The sequence below is a fragment of the Ranitomeya variabilis genome, chromosome 1 (assembly GCF_051348905.1).
Source record: "Ranitomeya variabilis isolate aRanVar5 chromosome 1, aRanVar5.hap1, whole genome shotgun sequence".
NCBI lineage: Eukaryota > Metazoa > Chordata > Amphibia > Anura > Dendrobatidae > Ranitomeya > Ranitomeya variabilis.
In genome coordinates, this window is record NC_135232.1 from 116,119,667 (window position 1) to 116,133,062 (window position 13,396).

The 13,396-nt window shown below is 44.1% G+C and overlaps 1 protein-coding gene across 1 annotated transcript in view; it reads right to left on the reverse strand.

Annotated features, from left to right (window-relative positions):
* Positions 1-13,396, reverse strand: part of LOC143793612 (baculoviral IAP repeat-containing protein 1-like) — a 119,010-nt gene that overhangs the window by 42,598 nt on the left and 63,016 nt on the right. Inside the window, exons 5-7 of the mRNA XM_077280677.1 lie at positions 10,931-12,149; positions 4,464-5,144; positions 3,403-3,503 (exon numbers count right to left, since the gene is read on the reverse strand). Coding sequence (XP_077136792.1) covers positions 3,403-3,503; positions 4,464-5,144; positions 10,931-12,149 — 2,001 coding nt within the window. The remainder of the gene's footprint in view (positions 1-3,402; positions 3,504-4,463; positions 5,145-10,930; positions 12,150-13,396) is intronic.

A 13,396-nucleotide genomic window follows, 5' to 3' on the forward strand; every position in this document is an offset into this window, starting at 1 on the left:
CAGTAGGGTGTTGCTCCGGTCTTACAGCATGACCCCTACTGGTATTCTCCTATTGCTTGATCTCGTTTCTGACTCAGCACAATCTATCTCGCTTCTAGTCCTTTCTTGGGTCCCGCCGCTTCCCGGAGCTGGCGCGGACCCGTTACGTTCTTTTCAATGCCAAGCCTCTGTCAGGATCCCACCCCTGACAGAGACCCTACTGTCTCTTCCTCCACAACACCCTCTGCCACCAGGTGTTGCTTCGTCCAATCCAGTCAGCTTTCTGATCTAACTTCCTGCCTGACCCCCAGTTTACCCACTATGGTGGGGAGTGGCCTAATGAATAGAACCCTTAGCTCCCCCCGGAGGCCCAGCTGTGAAATGTATTGGTGTCTGTGATACCTGATCAGATGAACTCCTTCAGTGCCATCGGACGCACCGTAGCTCCCCTTAGTGGCGGAGCCACAGTACTGCAACGACCAGGACTCTGGGGCGCTGCACATGTCATCCACATCAGCCGGAAGCTGGAAGCTCTGCAGCACTGCCTTAGCACACCTGCAACAGGCTCTGCTGAAGCTAATTTGTCTAGGAGACAAACCGCACACTGCGGCAGAGTTATTGATAGGAATAACAGAACAGACAGATCTGTGGCTCTCGCTGGCAGTTCAGTGGTTTCTGAAAACCTACTCAGATTTGTTAGAGTTTCTGGTCAAGGTACGCCACATTAACACCCATTTCCGCAAGTCAGCTAAAGCTGCTGCCACTCTGGCAGTGCTGCAGCAGCTCATGCAAGTGCCAGCTCACCGACTGGAGTGCGACATCACCATGCACTGGAAATCCACACTTCTGTTTTTAATATTGATTAATAAAGACAAGAAATTAATTTTAAGGAGCTGGATCAACCCCCTCTTTTTTCCTGAACTCCACAGTGCGCATGCTGGCAAGGCTTTTTGAGCAGCAGAAGCCAGTTGTGGAATACCACCTCAAACACGCATCAGTATTCTGGTCAGCCTCCATACATAACAACTGAAGAGTGGGCATGGATATATAACATTTGTGCAGTTAACTAAGATTTTGAGAACTCCATAAGGATTGTGAGCAGCGATGACAGTCACTGATGACAATTAAATATGGAGATTTGCATGCAGACCAGGTGGCGATGGAAGAATACATGAGACAGGAAGATGCTACGCAGACCAGCCTCATCACATCTGCTCAGCATGGATTGGAGGAGGTGGAGACTGAGGAAGAGGAAAAGGAGGAACAGGAACTGGTTGCTAGCGCAACAGATGCTAGTACCCACACAAGCTTCATCCCGTCTCTCCTACATGGATGGCCTGAGGATGGGAATGAGGAGGAAGAGTGGGAGGAGGAGATGAAGAGTCGATATGATGGTGCAGAAAGGGAAGTGTTGACGCTAGGGATGTTGGCACAAATGGCCAACCATGTACCCCTGACTTTCTCGTGACTAGTTATTCACCCTGCTAGACCCACACTACAAGGAGAACCTTGTCTCTCTCTTTTCTGAGCCGAAAGGTCTACTACAATGGTGCTATACCAGAAGGCCATTGTGGAAAATATGTTGGAAAAATTCCCATCAAACAATGCTAGTGACAAGGGGCAAGCTTCCTTGCCCAACTAAGGAGGAGAGGCGAGGGAGACACACACTAGGTCCAGTAGAGGCAGGGGTATCACTGTCAAAAGCATGGGCCTGTTTCATGATACCCTCCCAGTGTCCAGGCCCTGATGACTGGGTATTTTTGATGAGGAGAAGGTTTTTAAAGATGATCAAGCAATACCTGGCAAACAAAACCAGCGTACTCCCTAATTCCTCTGCGACCTTCAACTATTGGGTCTCAAAAGCTGGACAACTGGCATGAGCTGTCCCTCTATGTCTTGGAGGTGTTGTGCTGACCTGCCACTAGCGTCTTGTCTGAGCGGTGTTTTAGTGCCATCGGGGGGTCATAACAGACAGGCGCTTTTGCCTGTCAACAGAAAATGCTGACAGGCTCACTCTGATAAAAATGAACAAACAGCAATCTTCAATATTTGAATGAGGCCCTCTAGTTGTTTTCTTCAAGTGTATATGGATGACTCTGCTTATAATTTTTAGCAGGCTTTGCAGTTCTTGCTTCCTTCATAAATGACACTGAAATTCCATTTTTGTTAGAAAAATTTCAATTTTGGTTTACTTAAATTAATATTATTTTTAGATCCTTTTAAAAAATTGCTTGATATACAAGTCATTATATAAGAAAGAATGTTTCTTAACATTTTTTTCCAGTAAACTGTAATTATAATTCTCTTTAATTTTAAATGTTTTGTCGTCAGTCCTTAAAGTGGAGTAAAAGTGTGACACCATTGTTCTCAGCAGCGATTTTGGAGTCAGAGATTCAGGAGTCTTTTCCATGCTGTTCTGCTTCTATTCAGCACGTTTTCCATCCATGTCAACATTTTCACTGCCATTTTCACTGCCCCCCCCCCCCCCCCCACAGACCTCCTTGTAGGGTCTTCCGAGAAAATGCTCCCATTATACTTGTTACTCGAAATAAGCATCCCAGTATCAGGAATTGCTCGGTTCGAGTAATGAGAATCCGAGCACTATAGTGCTCACTCATCCCTACTGATCTGTACTCATGTTGCAGCGCGATATTGGCTTATAAAAAAACTACCTCTTCTACTTGTCACTTGCCAGATTATTATATTATCATGATTTATTCCTTTTCATTTGGGTCCTGCAACTCAAGCTTTGTGGGTCTCGCTGTTAAGTGCCATTCTTGTTGAAAACATAATAAAAATACTAATTTTCCTTGCAGAAAAGCATACATAAGATGTCCCTCGAATCAGTAATCAGAAAAAAACGTAAACTTTAGCTGTTCAAATTTTACTGTTTAGCTCTACTAGTAAACAATAAAGAAATAAAATGGTTTTCAATATGATACATGGTAATTACATAATTGCTGTGCGTCTGACAACTGGGACCTCATATCAATCCAAAGAGTGAGGTTTATGTGTGATTTCAGCGTTAGTGTACATGCAGGATCTCTGCTCCATTCACTTTTGTAGGACTGTTAGAATGGTTATCTCTGTTGGACCTTTAAAAGTGATTGAAGCAGTGGTCATTCTCAGGATTGGTGGTGGTCCTAGCATTCACAGCCCCAGCAATAAATGTATTTAATAGGAACCCCTTTAACGCAATTGAAAAATTTACAAGGTAAACTAAACCATACATATGAAGTCTACTAAGCCTAAGAATTTGAAATGGAAAATTAATAACAAATATTTCTGTAACTTTCTTTTTTTACTCTAAAAGTATATGTAAAGTTAGCATGAACAGAGCCCGATCCCATAGTTACAGCTAAATTACTCATATACAATTGAAATAAAAATATATATGTATGGTATATCGGCATTGGAATGTACCTGGGTAGTTTTCAGCATAGTTACATCCAATATCCAGGCATTCTAGAGAAGACATCTTGAGAATCAAATCTTGTTCCTCTTCTGTCAAATAGGAATCGCAAATACATACCGTATTTTCCGGCGTATAAGACGACTTTTTAACCCCCGAAAATCTTCTTAAAAGTCGGGGGTCGTCTTATACGCCGGGAATCGACTTGTACGCCGGTGTATATGGTGGGTGGGGAGGGGGAGTGATCCTGATGACGAGGGGGCGTCTCACAGGAAAGTGAGTAATCCCCATTACCTTATCCTAGCGGTGCAGCGTGGGGGTGTCAGTGCTGGGAGCGGCGGCGGCTGCTGTGTTCTGGTGCGGCGGCTCCTCTTCTGTGTGGGGCCTCTGTGCTGTGAGGTGGCGGCGGCAGCGGCGTATCTTTATCCAGTTGGGGCTCCTCCGGCATCTCCTTAGCCCTGGAGGCCCCGCCGCAACTCCATCGGTGCAATGTGGTGGCCTCCGGGAAAATGGCCGCTGCTCAGATTCAGATCTCGTGTCCCGAGATTTCGGGACGAGATCTGAATCTGAGCAGCGGCCATTTTCCCGGAGGCCACCGCATCGCACCTATTGAGCTGCCTCCGGGAAAATGGCCGCTGCATTGCACTCATGGAGTTGCGGCGGGGCCTCCAGGGCTAAGGAGATGCCGGAGGAGCCCCAACTGGATAAAGATATGCCGCCGCCACCGCCACCGCCACCGCACAGCACAGAGGCCCCACACAGAAGAGGAGCCGCCGCACCAGAGCACAGCAGCCGCCGCACCAGAGCACAGCAGCCGCCGCCGCCACTCCCAGCACTGAGACCCCCACGCTGCACCGCTACGATAAGGTAATGGGGGATACTCACTTTCCTGTGAGACGCCCCCTCGTCATCAGGATCACTCCCCCCCCCCAAAAGGCACATATTCACCGGCCCTATAAGACGACATAGGGTGTATAAGAAGACCCCCGACTTTTAAGAAGATTTTATATTTTAACTGGTAAAGTTGGGGGGTCGTCTTATACGCCCAGTCGTCTTATACGCCGGAAAATACGGTAATTTCCTGAAAGAACTTAAGTGCTGCTCAATTGCGGGTGCAAGGTGCTTGACAAAATCTCTACAATCATTCAATTCTAGCTCAATTCTATCTGATATTGAAAAAAGGACCTTAAAGTTTTCACAATCTACTCGAGAAAAATTATCATGATTCACTTCATTTACTTGAATTTTAAAAACTGGCACCTTATACCCCCCAATAGATGTAAAAGGGTGAATAATTGAGTTTATTATTATAATTTGGTTGGGGAAAATTGAGTACAATTCAGAGGTGTTATTTTTTGACTTGTCATTCTCTTTTTTTATTTCATTGAGTGGAATATATGCCTCTGCATAATCCCTTTCTACTGTAGGGACACCATAACTTTCCAAACATCTCTCCAACCTTAAATAATCTGGTGGGGTTTGCTGCTTCTCTGCATTGATGTTAAACTTGATGCTGCTCAACAGACTAATACTTTCTGGATATTTTTCAATAAAACTGAGAATTTTTTCAGCAGAATTGTTGTTGATCAGACTAACGGCAAACTCAAATGATTTCCCTGAAAAAAACTGTTTTATGATGGGAGCACAGTCTGGTAGACATTGACTTTCCATGGCTGAGTCAATGTAAAATGTTGCAAGTGCAATCATTAGAGCCAAATTTATATTCACGGGTTTGTGTTTGCGAAGTATCAAAAAAAATAATTATTCTTCTAGTTTAAGTTCTGGGTGGCGCTGCAAGTGTTCTGTTGTTGTGAACTCTATTTCTGGGCTCCCTCTAGTGGTCACAAGCGGTACTGTGTAGTGTTGTCCTTCTGCAGGTTGGCTTCATCAGCTGGTTCGTTATCCTTGGTTGGTTTTCTATTTAGCCCACCTGGATACTCAGTTCCTTGCCTGCTATCAATGTATTCAGTGCTCTTCAGATTCCGTGTGTCTACCTTGCTCCCAGTCTCTCCAAGACAAGCTAAGTTTTTGTTTGATCATTTTTTGATTATCAGTGTTCATTATGTTTTTAGTCCAGCTCGCTAAAATGTGATTTCTTCGCTTGCTGGTTGCTCTAGGGGACTGAGTTTCTCCCCCCACACCGTTAGTTGGTGTGGGGGTTCTTGAAATCTCAGAGTGGATATTTTGTAAGGGTTTTTTACTGACCGCATAGATTCCCTTTTCTATTTTCTGCTATCTAGTATCAGTGGGCCTCATTTGCTGAATCTGCTTTCACCCCTGTGTATGTGCCTTCCTCTTACCTCACCGTTATTATTTGTTGGGGGCTTCTATATCTTTGGGGATTATTTCTCTGGAGGCAAGAGAGGTCTTTCTTTCTCTCTAGGGGTAGTTAGTTCCTTAGGCTGGCTCGAGACGTCTAGGAATTCAGGCACGTTCACCGGCTACTTCTAGTGTGTTTTGTTAGGTTCAGATTTGCGGTCAGTCCAGCTTGCCACCTCCCTAGAGCTTGTCCTATGTTTGTTACTTAGCTGGAGTAATTTGTGATCCTCAACCACTAAGGATCATAACAGTATAGCAGGCCAAAAAGTGTTTAATGCATCGCAGAAGTGGGATAAAAAGAAGACCTGAATACATTTTTTTTTTTCCTCCTCCCGCTTTTCCTTTGCTGCAGTCTGTTTAGCTTCTTTCATCCCCTTGAACTCTGGGTGGTTTTGAGCTCAGCTGCAGACATGGATGTTCAGACTCTGACTTCTAGTGTGGATCATCTTGCTGCACGGGTGCAAAGTATTCAGGATTTTGTTATTCATAGCCCTATGTCAGAACCAAAGATACCCATTCCTGAGTTGTTTTCTGGAGATAGATCTAGGTTTCAGAATTTTAAGAATAATTGTAAGTTATTTCTATCTCTGAGACCTCGTTCCTCTGGTGATTCCGCTCGGCAAGTAAAGATTGTTATCTCCTTGTTACGTGGCGACCCTCAGGATTGGGCCTTCTCTCTGGCGCCAGGAGATCCTGCATTGCTTAATGTGGATGCGTTTTTTCTGGCTCTTGGACTGCTTTATGAGGAGCCTAATCTTGAGAATCAGGCAGAAAAAGCGTTGCTGGCCCTTTCTCAAGGGCAGGATGAAGCAGAGGTGTATTGTCAAAAATTTCGGAAATGGTCAGCGCTTACTCAATGGAATGAGTGTGCCCTGGCTGCAAATTTCAGAGAAGGTCTTTCTGAAGCCATTAAGGATGTTATGGTGGGGTTCCCCACCCCTACAAGTCTGAGTGATTCTATGGCTTTAGCCATTCAGGTTGATCGGCGTTTGCGGGAGCGCAGATCTGCTCATCCTTTGGCGGTATTTTCTGAACAGAGACCTGAGTCTATGCAATGTGATCGAACTCGGACCAGAATTGAGCGACAAAGTCATAGACGTCAAAATGGGTTGTGCTTTTACTGTGGTGATTCTGCTCATGTTATCTCAGCATGCTCTAAACGCTTAAAAAAGGTCGCTAAACCTGTCACCATTGGTACTATACAGCCTAAGTTTATTTTGTCTGTTACTTTGATTTGTTCTTTGTCGTACTACTCGGTTATGGCCTTTGTGGATTCGGGTGCTGCCCTGAATCTGATGGATTTGTCATTTGCCAGGCGCTGTGGTTTTGTCCTGGAGCCTTTGGAATTTCCTATTCCTCTGAGGGGAATTGATGCTACGCCATTGGCTGAGAATAAACCTCAGTATGGGACGCAAATGACCATGTGCATGACTCCCGTTCATCAGGAGGTGATTCGCTTTCTTGTTCTGCATAATTTACATGATGTTGTCGTTTTGGGTCTGCCATGGTTGCAGGCTCATAATCCAGTTTTAGATTGGAAAGCTATATCTGTGTCTAGTTGGGGTTGTCAGGGAATTCATGGCGATACTCCATTGGTGTCTATTGCTTCTTCCACTCCTTCTGAGGTCCCTGAGTTTTTGTCTGACTACCAGGATGTATTTGATGAGCCCAGGTCCAGTGCCCTGCCCCCTCATAGGGATTGTGACTGTGCTATAAATTTAATTCCTGGTAGTAAATTCCCTAAGGGACGACTTTTTAATTTGTCTATACCAGAGCATGCCGCGATGCGGAGTTATATAAAGGAGTCTTTGGAGAAGGGACATATTCGCCCATCCTCTTCCCCTCTTGGTGCAGGATTCTTTTTTGTGGCCAAGAAGGACGGTTCTTTGAGACCGTGTATAGATTATCGCCTTCTGAATAAAATTACAGTCAAATTTCAGTATCCTTTGCCACTATTATCTGATTTGTTTGCTCGGATTAAGGGTGCCAGTTGGTTCACCAAGATAGATCTCCGTGGTGCGTATAATCTTGTGCGCATTAAGCAGGGAGATGAATGGAAAACAGCATTTAATATGCCCGAAGGCCATTTTGAGTACTTGGTGATGCCTTTTGGACTCTCTAATGCTCCTTCTGTGTTTCAGTCCTTCATGCATGACATTTTCCGTGAATATCTGGATAAATTTATGATTGTTTATCTGGATGACATTTTGGTCTTTTCTGATGATTGGGAGTCCCATGTGAAGCAGGTCAGGATGGTGTTTCAGGTCCTGCGTGCCAATGCTTTATTTGTGAAGGGCTCAAAATGCCTCTTCGGAGTACAGAAGGTCTCCTTTTTGGGTTTTATTTTTTCTCCTTCTGCTGTGGAGATGGACCCAGTCAAGGTCCAGGCTATTCATGACTGGACTCAGCCCACGTCTGTTAAGAGTCTTCAGAAGTTCTTGGGTTTTGCTAATTTTTACCGTCGTTTCATCGCTAATTTTTCTAGCATGGTTAAACCTTTGACGGATTTGACCAGGAAGGGCTCTGATGTGACTAATTGGTCTCCTGCGGCCGTGGAGGCCTTTCGGGAGCTTAAGCACCGGTTTTCTTCAGCTCCAGTCTTATGTCAGCCAGATGTCTCTCTCCCCTTTCAGGTCGAGGTTAATGTTTCCGAGATTGGAGCAGGGGCTGTTTTGTCACAGAGAAGTTCGGAGGGCTCTGTGATGAAGCCGTGTGCTTTCTTTTCAAGAAAGTTTTCGCCTGCCGAGCGAAATTATGATGTTGGTAATCGGGAGTTGTTGGCTATGAAGTGGGTATTTGAGGAGTGGCGTCATTGGCTCGAGGGAGCTAGACATCGTGTGGTGGTCCTGACTGATCACAAAAATCTGATTTACCTCGAGTCGGCCAAGCGCCTTAATCCTAGACAGGCTCGTTGGTCGTTGTTTTTCTCCCATTTCAACTTTGTGGTCTCATACCTGCCTGGTTCGAAGAACGTGAAAGCTGATGCACTTTCTAGGAGCTTTGTGCCTGACTCTCCGGGAGTTTCTGAGCCGGCTGGTATTCTTAGAGAGGGAGTGATTTTGTCTGCCATTTCTCCAGATTTGCGACGAGTGCTGCAGAAATTTCAGGCGGATAGACCTGACCGTTGTCCACCAGAGAGACTGTTTGTCCCGGATAGATGGACCAGCAGAGTTATTTCCGAGGTTCATTCTTCGGTGTTGGCGGGTCATCCTGGGATTTTTGGTACCAGAGATTTGGTGGCTAGGTCCTTCTGGTGGCCTTCCTTGTCGCGGGATGTGCGTTCCTTTGTGCAGTCTTGTGGGATTTGTGCTCGGGCTAAGCCTTGCTGTTCTCGTGCCAGCGGGTTGCTTTTGCCTTTGCCTGTCCCGAAAAGGCCTTGGACGCACATCTCCATGGATTTTATTTCGGATCTGCCAGTATCTCAGAGAATGTCTGTCATCTGGGTGGTGTGTGATCGTTTTTCCAAGATGGTCCATTTGGTGCCCTTGCCTAAGCTGCCTTCCTCCTCCGATTTGGTCCCTCTATTTTTTCAGAATGTGGCTCGCTTGCACGGCATTCCTGAAAATATTGTGTCTGATAGAGGATCCCAGTTTGTGTCCAGGTTTTGGCGAACTTTTTGTGCTAAGATGGGCATTGATTTGTCTTTTTCGTCGGCCTTCCATCCTCAGACTAATGGCCAAACCGAGCGAACTAATCAGACGTTGGAGACTTATTTGAGATGTTTTGTTTCTGCTGATCAGGATGATTGGGTGACTTTTTTGCCATTGGCCGAGTTTGCCCTTAATAATCGGGCTAGTTCTGCTACCTTGGTTTCGCCTTTTTTCTGCAATTCTGGTTTCCATCCTCGTTTTTCCTCAGGTCAGGTTGAGTCTTCTGACTGTCCTTGGGTGGATTCTGTGGTGGATAGGTTGCAGCAGATTTGGAGCCATGTGGTGGACAATCTGAAATTGTCACAGGAGAGGGCTCAGCGCTTTGCCAACCGCCGCCGCGGTGTGGGTCCCCGACTTCGTGTTGGGGATTTGGTGTGGCTGTCTTCTCGGTATGTTCCTATGAAGGTTTCGTCTCCTAAGTTTAAGCCTCGCTTCATCGGTCCTTATAAGATCTTGGAAATCCTTAACCCGGTGTCTTTTCGTTTGGATCTCCCGGCATCGTTTGCCATCCATAATGTGTTCCATAGGTCTTTGTTGTGGAGGTATGTGGTACCTGTGGTTCCTTCTGTTGAGCCTCCTGCTCCGGTGCTGGTTGAGGGCGAATTGGAGTACGTGGTGGAGAAGATTTTGGATTCTCGTATCTCTAGACGGAGACTTCAGTATCTGGTTAAGTGGAAGGGCTATGGTCAGGAGGATAATTCCTGGGTTGTCGCCTCTGATGTTCATGCGGCCGATTTGGTTCGCGCCTTCCATGCAGCTCGTCCTGATCGCCCTTGGGGTCTTGATGAGGGTTCGGTGACCCCTCCTCAAGGGGGGGGTACTGTTGTGAACTCTATTTCTGGGCTCCCTCTAGTGGTCACAAGCGGTACTGTGTAGTGTTGTCCTTCTGCAGGTTGGCTTCATCAGCTGGTTCGTTATCCTTGGTTGGTTTTCTATTTAGCCCACCTGGATACTCAGTTCCTTGCCTGCTATCAATGTATTCAGTGCTCTTCAGATTCCGTGTGTCTACCTTGCTCCCAGTCTCTCCAAGACAAGCTAAGTTTTTGTTTGACCATTTTTTGATTATCAGTGTTCATTATGTTTTTAGTCCAGCTCGCTAAAATGTGATTTCTTCGCTTGCTGGTTGCTCTAGGGGACTGAGTTTCTCCCCCCACACCGTTAGTTGGTGTGGGGGTTCTTGAAATCTCAGAGTGGATATTTTGTAAGGGTTTTTTACTGAACGCATAGATTCCCTTTTCTATTTTCTGCTATCTAGTATTAGTGGGCCTCATTTGCTGAATCTGCTTTCACCCCTGTGTATGTGCCTTCCTCTTACCTCACCGTTATTATTTGTTGGGGGCTTCTATATCTTTGGGGATTATTTCTCTGGAGGCAAGAGAGGTCTTTCTTTCTCTCTAGGGGTAGTTAGTTCCTTAGGCTGGCTCGAGACGTCTAGGAATTCAGGCACGTTCACCGGCTACTTCTAGTGTGTTTTGTTAGGTTCAGATTTGCGGTCAGTCCAGCTTGCCACCTCCCTAGAGCTTGTCCTATGTTTGTTACTTAGCTGGAGTAATTTGTGATCCTCAACCACTAAGGATCATAACATTCTGTACTGTCTAGATGGCAATCCAAAGCATGTGGGTCGTCATAAAGACTGAATAGATATGAAAGGATCTTGAGAGTCGCTTTCGTTGAAATCCTGCATGCATATTTTAATAAATAGCAGTAGCGTCCAATCATTTTAAGAAAAGTATTTATCTGATGAAGGTAATGGAAACCTTTTTCCAGATCTTTACGTTTCTCAGACTCTAGCAATTCGCTGAGTCTCTTTCCAGCAAGAAACTCCTGGAATGAAGGATCATAAAACTCATATGTTGAATGGAGCCTTTGTGCTGTAAATTTACTCAATAGTCCATATTTGATGACTTTGTTCCCATCCACACCAGCTGCTCTTAAATAATTATCTGTAAACTGAAATTGGGAATTGAACAGTCTCTTGAGAGAAAGTTCTCCGCAAGAAGACACCTGGGACATCACTTCTTCTGTCTCATTAGCAAACTTTGTAATGTTATATTTTATGTATTCCTTAAACACATGGATGTCACCAGTGGTATTGTCATTAGGATACTGAATCCAAGAGGAACACTGGGCAAGAATCATTAAGGGGGTTTGTAATATGGCTGGAAAATTTTTAGATGTTACCAATTCCAGTATAAATGCATCTAAATGTTTACTATCACGTAGACACAGGTTTTTGGCTAGGTAAATTGCACTATATAGAGGGAACTTCTGGATGCTCATTATGGTCCTTGCATATTGCCGCAGTTTCATACCCTTATCAGTGCTCACGGTGACTGCCAGATTCAATCTGTTCCAAGGGTTCTTCAGTATTAATTCCTCTATGGCTTCGGGAGCCGAGTCCACCATACCATAGTCATCCAGGAGGAAGAGGACCTTATCCTTTAATTTCTCTATGATTTCCCCCAGGCTCTCTTCTGTCAAGTATGTTGAGGATCCAATCAGTTGTTGGCAGATGAGATCCCTGAGATTTTGATGGCTTTTTGCAGAAGTAAGAGAAATAAAAAATACTAGACTAAATCTACTGATTATAGGACAGGATCCTGAGGCCCATAGAATGGCTATCTTTCTGAGAAGAGCGGATTTCCCACTGCCGGCTTCCCCTTCAATCATGATGACATCTCTTAGCTCAGAGAGGATATCTGGTAATGTCAGCTGACGAACTGGTTGATTTTTTATGTCTTTTAACATAACACATATGTCAGCAAAATGCGAGTCCAGATCTATAGTAACTGATTCCCCAAAAGGAGACGAACAATAGAATGAAGGCTCATGTCATGATACTTTTCAGCAAGATGTTTTTTTAAGATATCCACTTTTTCTTCGATCTGTGTTTGTCCACTTGTAAACTCTTGAAAAGAATAAAAGAAAATCATAAAAGAAACATAGAAAAGTCCAGATAAGAAAAGCATTATGGACATGGCTTCTGTTATGTTAGTATATCATATATCAATAAATTATAGATGTTGCTCACAAAATAGCTTAATGCCTTAAAATCTGATGTGCCCCAAATTAACAGCTAAATAAGCAGGACCCTGTCAGTAGATGAACTGCAAGGAAAGTAAATCATTACATGGGATTATGGTATTTACTATTAATAATGCAGCTTCATTTTGAATTTCTCTGTCATTTTTAAGGGCCACAGCCATAAATTTTCAATAATGAATTATCGCTCAGTTTGCTGACATCACATAAGATATGTGGTAAAGGCCATATCTTTGTAGTTCACTTTCTGACTAGAAATTGCAGAAGTATTCCAACATGGATTTATAGGGAGGCAGAAGATTAATGCATAAAGATGCAACATTTCCACATGCGTATATCAAGGCTGCTATTCAACAGATAATAGCTAGAAAGATAGATAGATAACACTGGTCAACAGCATTTTTGGTGCCAAAGATATTTCATCGAATTTAGGGTATTTTTGGGGTGCTGATTCTGAATATGTCATCAGTTTTGCCAGATTGGCTCAAGTTTTTGAGATTTTTGGTATCTTATTTATAGCACTTGTTGGTAAATGCGACGCATCATCTCATTAATTTCTTTGGATTAGTACTTGAACTGAGCAGTTCTCAATATAGTTTTGTGTTAATTAGTGTTCTAAAAGTTTGTTCATAGCTTGATTTTTGCACTAACTTTATGTTGTTGTCTGTTTTCCAGTGAAAAGCATGAACTCATCAAGAAGAAGTTGTCTTAACGATCCAGACTCATTCTGTTACATTTGTGGTGAATACACACTGCCAAAACATAGAAGAAACATAACAGACTTCGTAAAAAAAGTGTATTTTGCCTATTTTGGGGTTATGCTTGGGGACCAAGACAAGTTTTGGGCACCACACATAGTGTGCAAAGCATGTATCGAATTATTACGAAAATGGAGCAAAGGACAAAGAAAAAGCTTCAAATTTGGTGTTCCAATGGTGTGGAGAGAGCCAAAAAATCATCATGATGACTGTTATTTATGGTAAACACAGGTACA